At 41.2% G+C, this 14,585-nt stretch overlaps 1 protein-coding gene across 2 annotated transcripts in view; it reads right to left on the reverse strand.

Annotated features, from left to right (window-relative positions):
- Nucleotides 1–14,585, reverse strand: part of RAPGEF5 (Rap guanine nucleotide exchange factor 5) — a 190,289-nt gene that overhangs the window by 79,169 nt on the left and 96,535 nt on the right. For both annotated transcript variants that reach the window (XM_087821202.1, XM_087821201.1), the window contains exons 8-9: nucleotides 13,924–13,997; nucleotides 3,671–3,796 (exon numbers count right to left, since the gene is read on the reverse strand). In XM_087821202.1, coding sequence (XP_087677328.1) covers nucleotides 3,671–3,796; nucleotides 13,924–13,997 — 200 coding nt within the window. The remainder of the gene's footprint in view (nucleotides 1–3,670; nucleotides 3,797–13,923; nucleotides 13,998–14,585) is intronic.

Genomic DNA, 14,585 nt, shown 5'->3' on the forward strand with positions numbered 1-14,585 from the left:
TATGACCATCAGTTATCCTTCAAGGTCAAGCTCAAAAGTCCCCACTTGGCAACATGTGCCCCTCCTTCTATCAATATAATCATAGAATTAAGACTAGGAAATAGGATGCCTATATAAAAGGTAATTTCTTTAAAGAATTAATGACCAAATGTTAATCTCACTAGCATAATATTTAGAAGAAATAGCCAATTTCTGTCCCCTTCTTAAAGTTCTCACATAATTTTCAACACTTAGGAAGAATTGCTGGGTAATTTTGCCTACAGCTAGCTCATAGAAATTAGGAAAACCAAGTGCTTCCTGAGAAACTTGTGAGAATTATACATTTAACTTTTTTTCATTTCAGAAACATCTTGGCAGAAGCACAGAGTGAAGTGTGTCTCTAATTGCATGCATTTATAATCATGGCATTAACCAGTTTAGGCAAATATTAGAAATGCCTACTCAGAAAGCTCTGAGACCCTTCAATTTGTAGTAAGACATACTAGCAACAAAAGCTTTATTCTATCAAATTCATGTCTTCCTCTGTGCAGTAGCTCTCTCATTTTGGCACGTATGTATAAAAGGGGATGTGGCATTCTAGAACTGGGGAAGCAATGCAGTTTAGTAAAAAGAATGACTCGATAGGCAACTCGAATTCTAACTTGAATTTTACCACTGCCTCCTTAACCAGCTTTGGCCCAGGAATGGTAGATGAGGTAGATGAAGCATTTTTAAAACATGAAAAAGGAAACCTGTATGTCACTCCAGGGTTTGCTATTGTTATAACAAGTAGAGGAAACTGCAGGCCTAGGTTTACACTAAGTAAACTGTAGTTTCCTCTGTACATGCTGTGTGTTGTAATTGAGTTTTTATGAGTAAGAGCAGACGATGGCTATTGAAAAGAAAGGAAGGGCAGGGAAAATGAAAATTCTGCACCCACCTTAGGGACACTGTGACCTCACCGTGCAAGGACAGGTATCAATATATTGAATGCTTAACACATAAAGGAATAATATAGCCTACCAAATGGTTTTTATTACCGATAAACTATTATAAAAAGTATATGCATCTAGTATCAAATAATCCATTTAGTGGAGCATCAGCCTTGAAGATGGAAGATGGAAGCAACCTAGGTGCCCATTCAATAGGTGATAGATAAAGAAGCGGTGCCTTTATACAATGGAATATTAACCGGCCATAAAAAAGAATCAGGTCTTACCATTTGCAGCAGCAGGGATGGACCTAGAGGGTAGCATGCTAAGTGAAACAAGTCAGACAGAGAAAGACAAATACCATATGATTTTACTTATATGTGGAACCTAAATGGACAATATAAACAAACAAACAAAACAGAAACAGACTCATAGATACAAAGAACAGACTGATGGTTGCCAGAGGGGAGGGAGGTTGGGGGACTGGGTGAAAAAGGTGACGGGATTAAGAAGTACAAATTGAAATTTAGAAAATAGTCATGGGGATATAAAGTACAGCATAGGAAATGTAGTCAATAATATCGTAATAACTATGTATGTTGTCAGATGGGTATTAGACTTACGAGGGGGCATTTCATCAATCATAGAAATGTCTAACCACTACGTTATACACCCGAAACTAATATAAAATAGTACTGAATGTCAACTGGAATTGAAAAATTAAAATACAGAAAAAACAAGATTAGTTCAACTGGTGTCATCCTGTAGGAAGGAGACCACAGAATGTCTCCGTTATATTTATCACCAAGGAAGAAAGCTCCTAACCATTCCTTACTTTCAGCTTCAGTAGGAAAAATCTACACAGAAAAAGCCATAGTTCCAGTGTTTATTGATAGTCCATCTTTCCTCCCAGAAACACCAACACCTCAGAGCTGTTAGCGCATCCATGTTATGACATTACGCAAGAAGTGAAAAAACCTCAGAGCTCCATTTTACAATCTTAACATGAAGGTTTGAAGATGACAGAGTAGATAACATAAGCAAAGTTGCTAACCTCCTACGACTAAATTTCTGTCTCACGTTAAAAGTATTTACAGTCATTGGCACCAACTTCAGATTTCCATTTTTACATATTTGGATGGTATTATGTTCTCATTAGCTATAACTATAGTATTCTGGATTGAACTAAATATAGGTCAAAGGCAACACAAGTACTTTTTAAATAAGCATAAAGTTGTTTGGGGCCTAAGGCTTGGTGAAGTGGTACTCTACTGCTTGTTTGATTTCAAAAGATCTTGCCCTATGCTCAGGTTGTTGTTGGTCCATTGAATCAAATATGCAATGCACTGTAAAATATGTCATTCATTTTAAGGACCACTTGGAAAGAAAAGGGTCCACAACTAAACTATAACATGTTTTCATGTCATCAATCATTAAGGCCCATCCTGATTTCAGAGCTGCTGAAAAGTAGGGGAGATGTGCATCTTAAAATTAATGAAATATGGCATATGAAAATGTTACTCTTCTAATAAAAAAAAATCAAAAGGAATATTGTTTTGAGAAATTTAAGTCATGGGCTGGGATATTCAAATATGCCACAGATGAGGTAGGGGTTAGGAGTTAGTCTTTGATACCGTCAACCAACCTTCAGGGTGCTTTCAACAACCTAAATTTTTCAATAGTACCTAGCAAAGTGAAGGTTCCTGAGACCTCCATTTGTCAAGTCAACAGTCACCCCTGAAACAGCTCAGTTACAAGGCTTTGAAATTGCCGAATTATCTTGCCCCTTTAGCACCAATTGTTAGAACCTGATGTTACACCGTGGGAGATGTGTTATGTCATTAAACCAAACAGCCTGCTAACCTTGAACATGCTCAAATCCTGCTCAGTAAAAACCCTGGCATTGGTATTGATAGCCTTGGAGCAGAAAACGCATGAAGCACTTTTTCCCTTTGGAAAGGGTTGAAAATAAAATTCCAAGGAAAAATGAAAGTCAGAGAAAGACATGTTTATAAGCACAGAGGAATTTTCCCCTTCGCGAGCAACGCTGGCTAGTTCAGCACTGAGAGTGAAGTCTTACAAACAACAACAAAAGTCAACAGGCAACAATGTGCAGCAGAAGAAAGTGGCTCCATTGTCTTCCCAGAATGACAGCAGAGGCATTGGTTCTAAGGCTCAGTCTGAATAACTGCTTTCAGGGGACCGAGCCCAGCGTCCCTTCCCTCCAGTTTAACCACATCCAGACAATATAACTCTTGTTGGAACACAAACATTCACAAGATGCTGGGAAAACTCCCTTCTGACTCTCCCACCTGGTGAGAGCATCTATAATCTGTTCTTGTCTATTTCTAGGGACTCGGGATACATTTGTTTGGTAACTAGAACCACCCTTGTACTAATCAATCATAAAAAGTGTACATTCTTTCAAAATCCATATTCCACAAACTTTCTGATGGGATGAAATTCCCAAAGTCCAACTTGAAAGCCATCAACTCAGGATCACAAACAGACATGCATTCATAGCTGCTTACATGTGTCCTTTTATTTCTACACAATTTAAGAGTCCTCTTATAAATCCAGTGTTGTAAACCACTGGCTTTGAGCAGTCATTTTTACTAAGGAGGATGCTCTTGGGGGGAAAATATAAAAAGCCAAACCTTAAAGAATTTTAAGTAAAAAATTATTTCCTTCAAGCATACAACCAGACAGAAACATTTCCCACCCCTCCGAATCTGCACCATCAAGAGGAAAGGGCTTACGTGTTCAGATTTCTCCTGTTCCTTTTTGTCTGTCTGCAAAAACTGACAGTTTTCTCTCGCCAGCTTCTGGACCAGCTCGATTCGTCCGATGTCATCTCTCCCCTGAAGCCTGCACATCACTCCTGCCTTCAGAGTTGGAGAAAAAGCGAAGATGTACTTAAACCCACAGTCCCAGGACATGACACCGCTGCAAAGTTCACCTTATAACAAGCTCATCTTCTCCGTCGCTCGGACTCAATCATGGTCTTGGTAAAATATTGGGCTTTTCCCCAATTGAAATTGTATTATTTTAGCCTAGGAATGCCACAGCAAAAGTCTTAAAGTTGAGATCACTGAATGGTCTACTTTAAGAGAGCGACGGGCAGAGCAAACTAAATCATTTGCTACTAATGTGTGCTCCTGATACGCCACTATTTGTTCCTGACAGCCTGTTTCCTGTTACATAAGCAAAGCCTAGCGAGAAGGTTAAAAACTCATGGGAAAGTTAGCCAGGAACCACTCCGGCAAAAAGGGCGCAGTGATACAGAGTTCTAAAAATAACAGGACAAACCTCCTAATGCTTTAGCTCCACCAGATCATTCCATGTACAAATACACAGTTAACAAGAGCACAAGGTTTTGTTTTCTTTTTCACAACTGGAAAGTTACTATGGGTTATTATTAGCAGAACATCTCCATTGTTGCATAAAATATAGTGGAAAAGTTTATTAAAAATAAGCTGGAGCCCTGGATGGTGTGGTTCAGTGGTTAGAGCATCGGCTTGCGCACCAAAAGGTTGCAGGTTCAATTCCTGGTCAAGGGCACATACCTGGGCCGCAGGCTCGATCCTTGGCGCAGGTTGGAGCACGTGCGGGAGGCAACCAATGGATGTGTCCCTTTCATCTCAATGTTTCCCCTCTCTCTCTCCTCCCCTCCCTCCCTTCTACTTTCTCTAAAAATGAATGGAAAAATATCCTTGGGTGAGGGTTAACAGCAACAAAAAAGCTGCAAAGAAAGGCTTAAAATTTCCTCAGGGTTTGGAAATGATCCATAAAGCATCATATTTTTGTTTTGTTTTTACATGAAACAGAGTTTATTCTTTTTTTTTGAGGTTTTTAAAAATTTTTTAAATTTATTTATTTATTTTTAAATTTATCTTTATTGTTGGGGGCATTATATTTTTGATTAAGCCAAAGTACCTAAGTAATAATAATATGGAGAAGAATCTAGGACTTTGATTAGACAAAAAAATATGTTCATTATAACACAAGTTATGAACTTTTCTGCTCAAATTCTTTAAAAAATGGCTCATACTGACATATCAGGACATGATCTAATAAATAAATCTAAAGTTACTCTTAGCAAGAGCAGTCAAAACTATGGAATTTTTGTTTTACTCAACACAAGATTTAAATGAACTCAGCGACATAACCAAATACGGAAAAGGGGCCAGAGCTGATCACAGCTCCATGGTCTTAACACTTAGTGATAAAGTTACCCATTTTGCTGAGTGGGCATCAGAAAATGAGACCTGATATGCAAAGCAATGACTAAATCTTCATTTCTGGGGGCAAGGGCATCTACTTATCTACCAGATTCTCCAACAACCAGGAAGGAAACAAAAAAAGTCCATGAAGTGGCCAACTCCCGGACTACAGCAAGTGGATTTCCTCCACCCAAGTCACAGATTTATTTTTACAACATCCTCACAGGAGATATTCCAGTTCCTTTCCAAGGTTCCCTTGGACAGGCATCTCAGTTTATCTTAAGACAGCCTGTGTTCTTGTGAGAGTCAGAATTGTTGGAAAGTCCCTTCCACACTAGACAAAACTCTGGAACCACTGAACTTCAATCCATGAGTACTAGTTTTGCCTTTTAAAGCAACTGAAACTCTATTTCTTATTCAATATGACAACCTTTCAAGTATCTAAATACCAATATTTATGATAGCCCCCTTATGGCATTCCCCATATACATCCCTATTTTATTCAACGATTCATTCTTTCATTCGCTCACTCAATAGATTTTATTTGAGCGACAATCATGTGCCAAGGTCTACTGTAGGTTCTAAGGATATAGTGGTAAACAACAACTACAAAATACAAAGTCCCACGTGTCATTGAGCTTATATTCAATAAGGGATGTGGACTATATTGCATACAGATATGAAATATCAGGATATGACAGGAAGGAAAATAAAGCAAGGCAAGGGGGCAACGGGATGAGTGGAGGATTCAGACAGAAATGTCAGGGAAGGATTTTGTAGAAAGATAATATGTGAATGGAGACCTAAAAAAAAGTGAGGAAGTGTGTTCCAGGCAGAGTAACAGAAGTGCAAGGGCCCTGAGGCTTGCTGGGCTGTATTTGATAGGTTCAAGGACGAGCAGAGAGAACGGCATGGCTGAGGCAGAAATTGGTAAGGGGGCGGGATCGGTGGGATTGGTCAGAGAGGTGTGGTTCGAGCAGATCACGTAGTTCTGATTCTTTTTCTGAATGAGGTGGAAATCTTTTATAGAAGGTTTGAACACAGGACTGGCATAGTCCAACTTAGATTTTAACAGGAGCATTCTGTCTTCTGTGTTGAGAAAACACTGTTGGGTGGGGACCAGTAGTTGAAGCTAGAAGATCAATTAGGAGACTGGTCTTCGGACAAGAAATGGCTTGGAACTTGTAGTGGTGGAGATGGCAGGAAAGTGGTTAGAATCTGGGTGTTTTTCAAAGGTTGGGGTAACAGGTTTTGTCTCCAAGATATCTGGCCTGAGCAACTGGAAGGGTAGGATTATCATTTACTACAGGTGGGAAGCCTGGGGAAAAAAGGTCTGGGAAGAAATGTGCCTATTAGACGCCCAAGTGGAGCTGCCAGGTAACGGCAGTCTAGAGGGCCAGGGGAGAAGTCCAGGCTGGAGCTAGGGATTTGGGAGTCATCGTAGTGTCGATGGTGTTGAAAACCAGAGGAATGAGTGAGGTCGCCAATGGAGTGATATAAACAGAGAAGAGAAATCCAGGAGCTGGGTCTCAGGTTTAGACATCGGGAAGGTGAGGAGTAGCCAGAAAAGGAGACCAAGAAAGAGTGGCTCCAGGAGGACAACCTGGTGAGAGGTGGAGAAGGTACTTCGAGGGCGAGGGAGGGGTAAATGGTATCAAATGCTGCTGAAATATCAAACGGGAGGGGTGCAAAATAACTGGCACCGAATTTGACGAAAGTAACTCGTGACTTTAAAAATAGCTTTTGGGGTTTTTTGAGAGAAAAGTGGTGGGGGAAATCCTTAGCTTGGGTTCAACGGAGAGTGAGCGACAGCTCTTCTAAAGAGTTTTGTTACAAGAAATGGGGCACTAGCTAAAGAGTGATGTCGGAGGGAGTTTTGCTTCTTGCCGGTATAAGGTGAGGGGGAGTCCAGCGTATTTATCTTCATTAGAAATCACCCAGTATGGAGGGAAATCTGATGACTGAGGAGGGAGAGAAGGCACTTTCAGGAGGAAGGTCCTTGAGTAGAAAGGCGGCAGAGATCTACTCTCAGACAGAGCCAGGACTGCGGCTATGTCACTCACTGCAAGAGGAGGGAAGCTGAAGTCCAGGGTAGATACGCAGGGAGGCAGGCGTATCTGGTGGTGGGACATGTGGACATTCTTTCCTGAAGGCTTCTATTTCCCAGAAAAATAAGAAGTCGGGTTATTAACTGAGAGTAAGGACTGTGACAAGGTGCTGGGGGTATGAGAAAAGAAGTCGTTTTCAGTAGCAAAGGTTGGCAAACTTTTTTTGTAAAGAGCCAGAGCGTAAATATTCTAGGCTCAGCGGGCCATGCGCGTGGCCTCTTGGGTAACTGCCCGATTCTGCAGTTTTAGTGCAGAAGCAGCAGGAGACCACGCGTGGATAGGAGAGCGCAGCTGGGCCCGGCGGTGCTCTCGGTACGCAAACGGGCCGTGGCTGCGGTCGGTCAGCCCCGACTGGGAGAAGCAGCGGAGCAAGGAAAGCGGGGTGAGGCTGCCGAGCTTCGCGACGGGCGCTGGGCTTTCCGCTCCCATCGTTACTGTCCTCGCCGTCCTCTGCAGCATGTACTTTTGTTTGTCAGCATTTTAACGGAGCCCCAAACCTGAAACAATGCTAAATGTATGGGCCAACCTTGAAGATGCTATTTTTTTTTAAGATTCTTTTAAGATCAGTAGCAGAGAGTAAAAGAGTGACATTAGGTACCCTCCTTTACGTTAAGAAAGCAAGGCGACTACTCACTGAAATCTCTACACGGAAATGATGAACATTGTTTAAATCTTTTGACATTAGAAGGAATAAGTTTCTGTTATCTAGGAAATTCACCGATGCCGACCATCCCTGTCATCCTCAGTTTTAGATACTCTGCCCTGCCAGTGAAGAGAGGACGTCAGTGACCCTGCAGCTCAGGCCCTGCGCCCTGGCTGGCTGCTCAGCAGCGTGATGCAGTAAAGGGCACGCGCGGGCTTGGGCGGGCTGGGGGGCGCGGGGGGCAGCACGCACAGCTATCTAATGAGCCTATTTCGCCTTCTCTCCAGCACAGGCTCCAAAGCAACTGGGCTAAGCCCCCTGGACTCCAATGTGAAGAGAGAGCCTTTCCTTCTGTTTGTGGGCCACTTAAAAAAAACAACCGATGACATCATCAGCAATAAAAGGGTGGGGCTGAGTGGAGGAAATTTAAGAGACCTTGGCTATCTTTTTTGGTTTCTGTGTAAACATAAGTTTTTAAGGAACCTTAAACATTCTTCATATCATATGCATAGGATTCGAAGTACAGACTCCTCTTTTTTAAGGAAATACATTTTTATTAGAACCTGATACTTGGGTGCACAAACTATGTATTTTAAACATAAAATGCTGTTACTTTTAAAAATGGGTTTCAGATTGACTTATTTCATATTTATAATTAAATCATCTTATAATTGAAAAAGAAATACTGTTGTCTTGATTTTCTGGGTTCTGCATAATTCCTAGATGCATTTTCACACAATAATCAATTCTAACCAATCTTACAGGAGGTTTATGAATCCTTCTTTTTGCCCTGGGGTACTTTAAGCCCAGAGCAATGCCCATACATCCTATATCGTTCTATAAGGCCGCCTTCTTTGGAAGCACCACACTAAACCAGGTGTTTTCAGGGGGTCCCTTTCAAAGCTCCACAATTTAGTGATTTAATTCCAAAAACCCATGTATTTATTAATATACTTTAGGAGCTTTGTTATAGCAGGAGAAGCAGGATAACTAACAGCTCTTGCTCCAGACTTTCACGTTCCTGGACTACTTAATTTATTGATATGAAATTAATTATAAACAGTTTACCTAACACTGCTAGGCCAGAAAAAAAATAAAAGATTAATGTGTTCACATCAGAAGAGTTATCAAAGAGCCTTATGCCAAGGTCCGCTTTGGAAAAAAAAAATCTGTGTAATGTATCATTAAAACTATTCATGATTTTCAGTATTTGAGAAGAGAAATGTTATGAATGTAAATGAAAAGTCTGTTTCCTTTATAAATGGAGTCATAAAAGTGTTGGGCTCATTTTTCAGCGGTAAATGAAACTTGGACAGGATTCCCTTAGGAAAAGCTGCAATGATAAATGAACCACCTTTCTGACAAAAGGTGAAAGAGCACAGTTCTATGTATGAAACATGTTCTGCATTATTGTAACTTTAAAGATCACTTAGAAAAAACAGCATGCAAAGATTGCTATCAAGGGAAAATCCAGGATGGAAGAGCCTGTCTTTTATGAAGCACTTTTACAATTACAGAATGCTAGGCCATACAAATTTAGGGTATTAGGACAAATTCTTATTGATTATTACATTATAGATTCATTTCTTTAAAAATTAAATCTTGACTAGAAAGTCACAAAAGAATTTTTTTTGCTACTCGAAACAGAAAATCCAAATGGCAGAATCAAACACTGATGGGTTGGGATGGTACATTTCATTACTCAATTATCTGTGCCTACTTCCACCACAGAAAATAATACGATATGCTGGGGCCTCTTAGGGCCTTAGAAATCAATCATTGACCCCCAGGCCCTCACTGTACACGTGAAGCAATGCAAATCATGGTGGGTCACTCCTCTGGTTCTCCTCCTTTGTGGAATCACCTCAACACTGGTCAGAGCACCCATCCTATACAAACACTAGGTGATACTGCATCCAGCCCGAGCATGCTGGGAGCAGGCAGAAACCATAGGACATGAAATTTATTTCTGTGATTTCCCTCGAATGTTTTCTTGGTCTACTATACGCATATAATTTTCTCTTCTGATGAAACTAAATACATTATATTTTTACATAATTCACTAAACAAGGGGTTCATTCATCACATATATCTGATTCCTTGAACTTTCAGACTAGAACAGAGAGGTCACCAACATTTTATCTTGCTCTGACCTGAGAGAAATTACAGATCAGATCTATATATATTACTGATCACACTGCCGAGCAGGGCAGCAAAGCTGACAGATAATAAAGGAGTAAAACAACCGAATAAGTGAATTCTAATCACTTCTAGCATAAAGGACTTAAAGGGACCATCGGTTTTCTATGGTACCTATCACTGACTTAAATAAGAGCTTTCTTCAACCTACTAAGGAAAAGTTACTCTTGGGCTACTGATAAATGAATCATCAAATATTTGTCAGTTAACTTGTGTAATTAACAGTTATCAGCACTTAGCATTAAAATAATCTATTCCAATGGAGGGTAATGAAAATAACGACCAAATCCAGTGGTCAATGGCCATCTAAACAAATGGGAGAATTTCCAACGTTCAACACGTTATAAATTATCATCGAAGGTCTCACTAGAACCCTTAAACTGGGACCTGACAAAAAGTCTGCACATTTTGATAAAGATTCTTTAATCCTTAGTCCTACACAAAGAGTTACAGCGAGTGAAAGGACTAGAATGGTTATGTATGTGAAGACACCATAATGGTAGGTAGAGAGCACTGCTGCAGCCCAGCTGCGTCAGGCACCTTGAATATTCAGGCCAAAAAGCAATGTGACAGATGATCATGACGATGATGACACCTCACGACGCTGAGTTTTTTTGAGTACTACATGCCAGGCACCGATCTAATTACTTCACATATACTCATTTAATCTTCAAAACAACCCAACATTTACCCCCATTTTACAGCTGCTAGGAAGGCAGTTTAGTACAGTGGTTAAAAGCAAGAATGCCCGAGCCAGACTGCCTAGGTTTGATTCCTGGCCCCACCACTTACCAGCTCATCTGTAAAGTGGTGATATTTATATTATGTGCCTCACAGAGTTTTCTCTGAGGTTTAAATACACTAATAATAATGAAGAGCTTAGAAGAGTGCCTGGTGCAGATGGAGATTTGCATTCATAAGTGTTAACTCTCAATCCTATTACAGAAAAGGACCGTGGGCCACAGGAGAGTGGAGTCACCTGCCCAAGGCTGCTGTGGCAGAGCCAGGAAAGGAACCAAGGACGTCTGGCCTTCGGACGCTCCTCTGTGTGCCAGTATGGTCGGCATAATTTACGTTGCTTCATTTCAATCTCATGACAACTTCTTAATATCTCCGCTTTACACAGATGAAAACCAAGCATGCTAATCACTGCCTAGCACGATGGGGACACTTTCATGACAAAGACACAGATGCCACCCTACAGGAACCTATAGGTTTAGAGACATAAAGAATTGCCTACAGGCACCGGCTAGGAGGGAAGACGGGCCAGGAGGCAAATTCAACTCTGCGTGCACTCCTCTCCACTCTGCCCACACATCACGCATTAAAGCACGGTGTTTCTTAAGCAGAAAAGATTTTTACTAAGAAAAGGAAAAAAGGAACCAACACATTAGGGAGAACTGGAGTTTTCTGGTAGGTGGGAAACCTCTGTACAAGGCCAGTTTCGCTGGGGTTAGTGATGGTCTTACCCCTTCATACACCCAATGTTTTCAACAGCCTAGGGGCATTTTTCTCCACAGTGACACATTTCATCCCATATGGGAAAGGAATGAAAAAAACAATTTCCACTTAACTTGTCTAAAATATGCTCTGGAGTGAAGATTGCAATCATGTGAAATACCATAGAGCCTGGCATATAGGTGCTTGGTCAATTATATGTGCATACATCAAACATCAAATTAATAAAAGTGGTTCGGCCAGTGCTGCTTAGTGGTTGAGCATAGACCCATGAACATGGAAGTCACAGTTTGATTCCCAGTCAGGGCATGTGCCTGGGTTGTGGGCTTGATCCCCAGTAGGGGGTGTGCAGGAGGCAGCTGATCGATGATTCTCTCTCACATTGATGTTTCTATCTCTCTCTCCCTCTCCCTTCCTCTCTCTGAGATCAATAAAAACATATTTTTAAAAGAAATTAATAAAAGTGGACGCATGTATACACACCCATAAGCACACACATACATCTATTTCTAATTCTGCCTAGATAGCGGATGGGGAATCTGAACGTTTTCTTTAAGCTCGCCTTACATGCCTGGAACTCCTGAGGATTCTACCCAGAGTGTCTGCGTAGATGGACCTGCAGAATCAAGGCAAGAACCTGGTGCTGCTTCTGCAGTAGCAGAAAAAGCTTTCTCAGATGCATCAGGGGGTGATGGCTGCCTCCTTCCAACACAGCCGAGGCCTATGACACTGTGATTGTGCATCCCGCCTGGTGAACTTAACTCCTGACTTTCAAGCCTAAACAGAATCTGTTCCTAATCTAATAGACTCACTGGCTTCAACTGCTTTCATGATTTCATGCCTCTGTATGTCCTGTGCGATTATGTCACTGCTGCTGAAGAAAACCCCCAAATCTCCAAGAGCGGGGTCTGTGTCTCCTTTTGAGATACACAAAGAGATAAAACTGCATCAAGACAGACTTCTGCCCACAGAATTAGTTCAAACAAAAAATAACGATTTAAGTTTAGAAGCATCTGTCTCACTAAAGACTTAATGATTTAAGAAAGCTTCAAGAAAGGAATCCCTGCTGGGTGTGCTTGGAAGCCTGACATGTACTTTCGGAATGAACTTGTGGATCGCAGCATTCTGAATCATTACCATAGCAAAACAATCCCAAACAATGCAATCTTGACTGAAAACCTGAAAGTGATTATTCTGGACAGTTTCAGAACTTTAAAGGGGAGATGCGATGGGTTAGCCAAGCTAAGATTCTTTCCCCCCGTTTTTTTGGCTTTATTGAAGTATACAAAAAGTTTGCACATACTTAACGTAAACATCTTGATGAGCTTGAACATGTGTGATATTGTGATATCGTTGACACAAACCTCAAAGGCCATTTCCTTTGCAGAGTCTTGTAGAACAGAACAGCTACCTGTTCTACAGAGGGCTCACCAAAGACTCACATGCTCCCAGAGTTTCTCCACCGTCTGTCTGAGCATACAGTCTGCCAGGTTTTTCTACCTGGGTAGATCAGCCCTTTGCTCTGGACATGCCACAATCCATTTCAAACTAGTAGACTCACCTGGACCCACTTCTTTCGTGTCCTCATATATAATAAAATCCAGTGGCTTAGTTATCTTACATACTTTTCTTTTTAATCCTCACAACTATCCTGCCAGGTGGGTTTATAGGTGAGTAATCTAAAATTCAAAAGGGTTAAGAAACCAGCTTAAGGTAGCCAGCTCTTTAGCTATGTTACATAATGCTATAGCTGGGTGTCAAGGGGGGGTAAAATTCTGAGAAGTAGAATTGAATTACTGGGGACTTGCAAAAGAATGTCTTTAAATTAGGGACTTGCAAAAGGAAGTCACTCATGCTGTTTCTCTTCCTGCTGTCCCCAATAAAAACCTCTAAATGCTCTGCTTTTACATAAAGTTAACAGTTCACAGCGTTAGGGTGTCCAAGTTTTTATGCTGCAATAGTATTTGGAGGTAAGTTGCTACTAAAAGCATATCCATGCTATGATACTGGGGCTGGCACTGAATCCTGGCCGGTGAGGCATCGCGCTGGCCTGTCTGGCCATGCCCCGGCTGTGCTGTTAGCTGAGCCTCCTTGGCTGTCTCCAGGGGATGGTCTGCCCGAGGGGTGCTCTCTCCTGATCATTGCTTACTTTCCTTGCTTTCTCTGGGAAGTGGAATGTGTCTCCCTACCTGTCCCTTCCCCATGAATGAAATTATAAATGTGACTTATAAAGCCTTTTTTTGATGAAATATCTCTCTATAAAAATAAGCACTTTATTCTCATAATATGACTATTTTACAAAACACAAAAGATAAAACATATCAAACCTGCACTAACACAAAGAAAGGCACAGCGAGGGGCTGGCCCAGAACTGATCCTACCTGAGGATCTGGAACACTGTCAGCTTCGGCCACAGTTACAGGTTTGTCGCTGCTTTCCTCATCTTGTCCAATCGCTTAAATAAATAAGAAAGAGCGGTATTAAATACACACAGCATCCTAAGAACACTGTTTCAGATAATTTTCTTTCTGGTAGCAATTTGAGAGGTAAAAACGTTAGGTAGAATCACAAAATGTAAATATTGGTACTAGTTTATTACTTCTTGGATGAAGAGTTTAACCAATGGCACTGGGCACTTCTCATGCAGATTTTCTCATTTATTAAATCAGTGGCTGGGAAAACTTTAATCTCATTTTACTTTTCACCAAAACCTATCAGGACATCAACATATCAGTTTTGTGCTTCGCCCAAAGGGGAGTTGGGTTGTGGATGAAGGCCTCTACTAAGTTCATGTGAGAATGTCATTTTTTACTGTGATTTTTTTTGGTCTAATAGTTTAGCGTTATATAATAAAGGAAGCACAATATTTTGTATTTGGCTTGCTCAATGCATTGCTACCACACAATTCCAAGCCGTGGAGCCTTGAGTCTACCCCCTCTCCCACCTTCCCGCAGCATCTCCCTGTCCAAGTCCTTGTCTCCCTTTCTGGGGTGGTGCAATAACCTATCACAAAGCCCCTGGTTCCAGCCTCCCTAATACAATC

The sequence above is a fragment of the Miniopterus natalensis genome, chromosome 10, assembly GCF_054644295.1.
Source record: "Miniopterus natalensis isolate mMinNat1 chromosome 10, mMinNat1.hap1, whole genome shotgun sequence".
NCBI lineage: Eukaryota > Metazoa > Chordata > Mammalia > Chiroptera > Miniopteridae > Miniopterus > Miniopterus natalensis.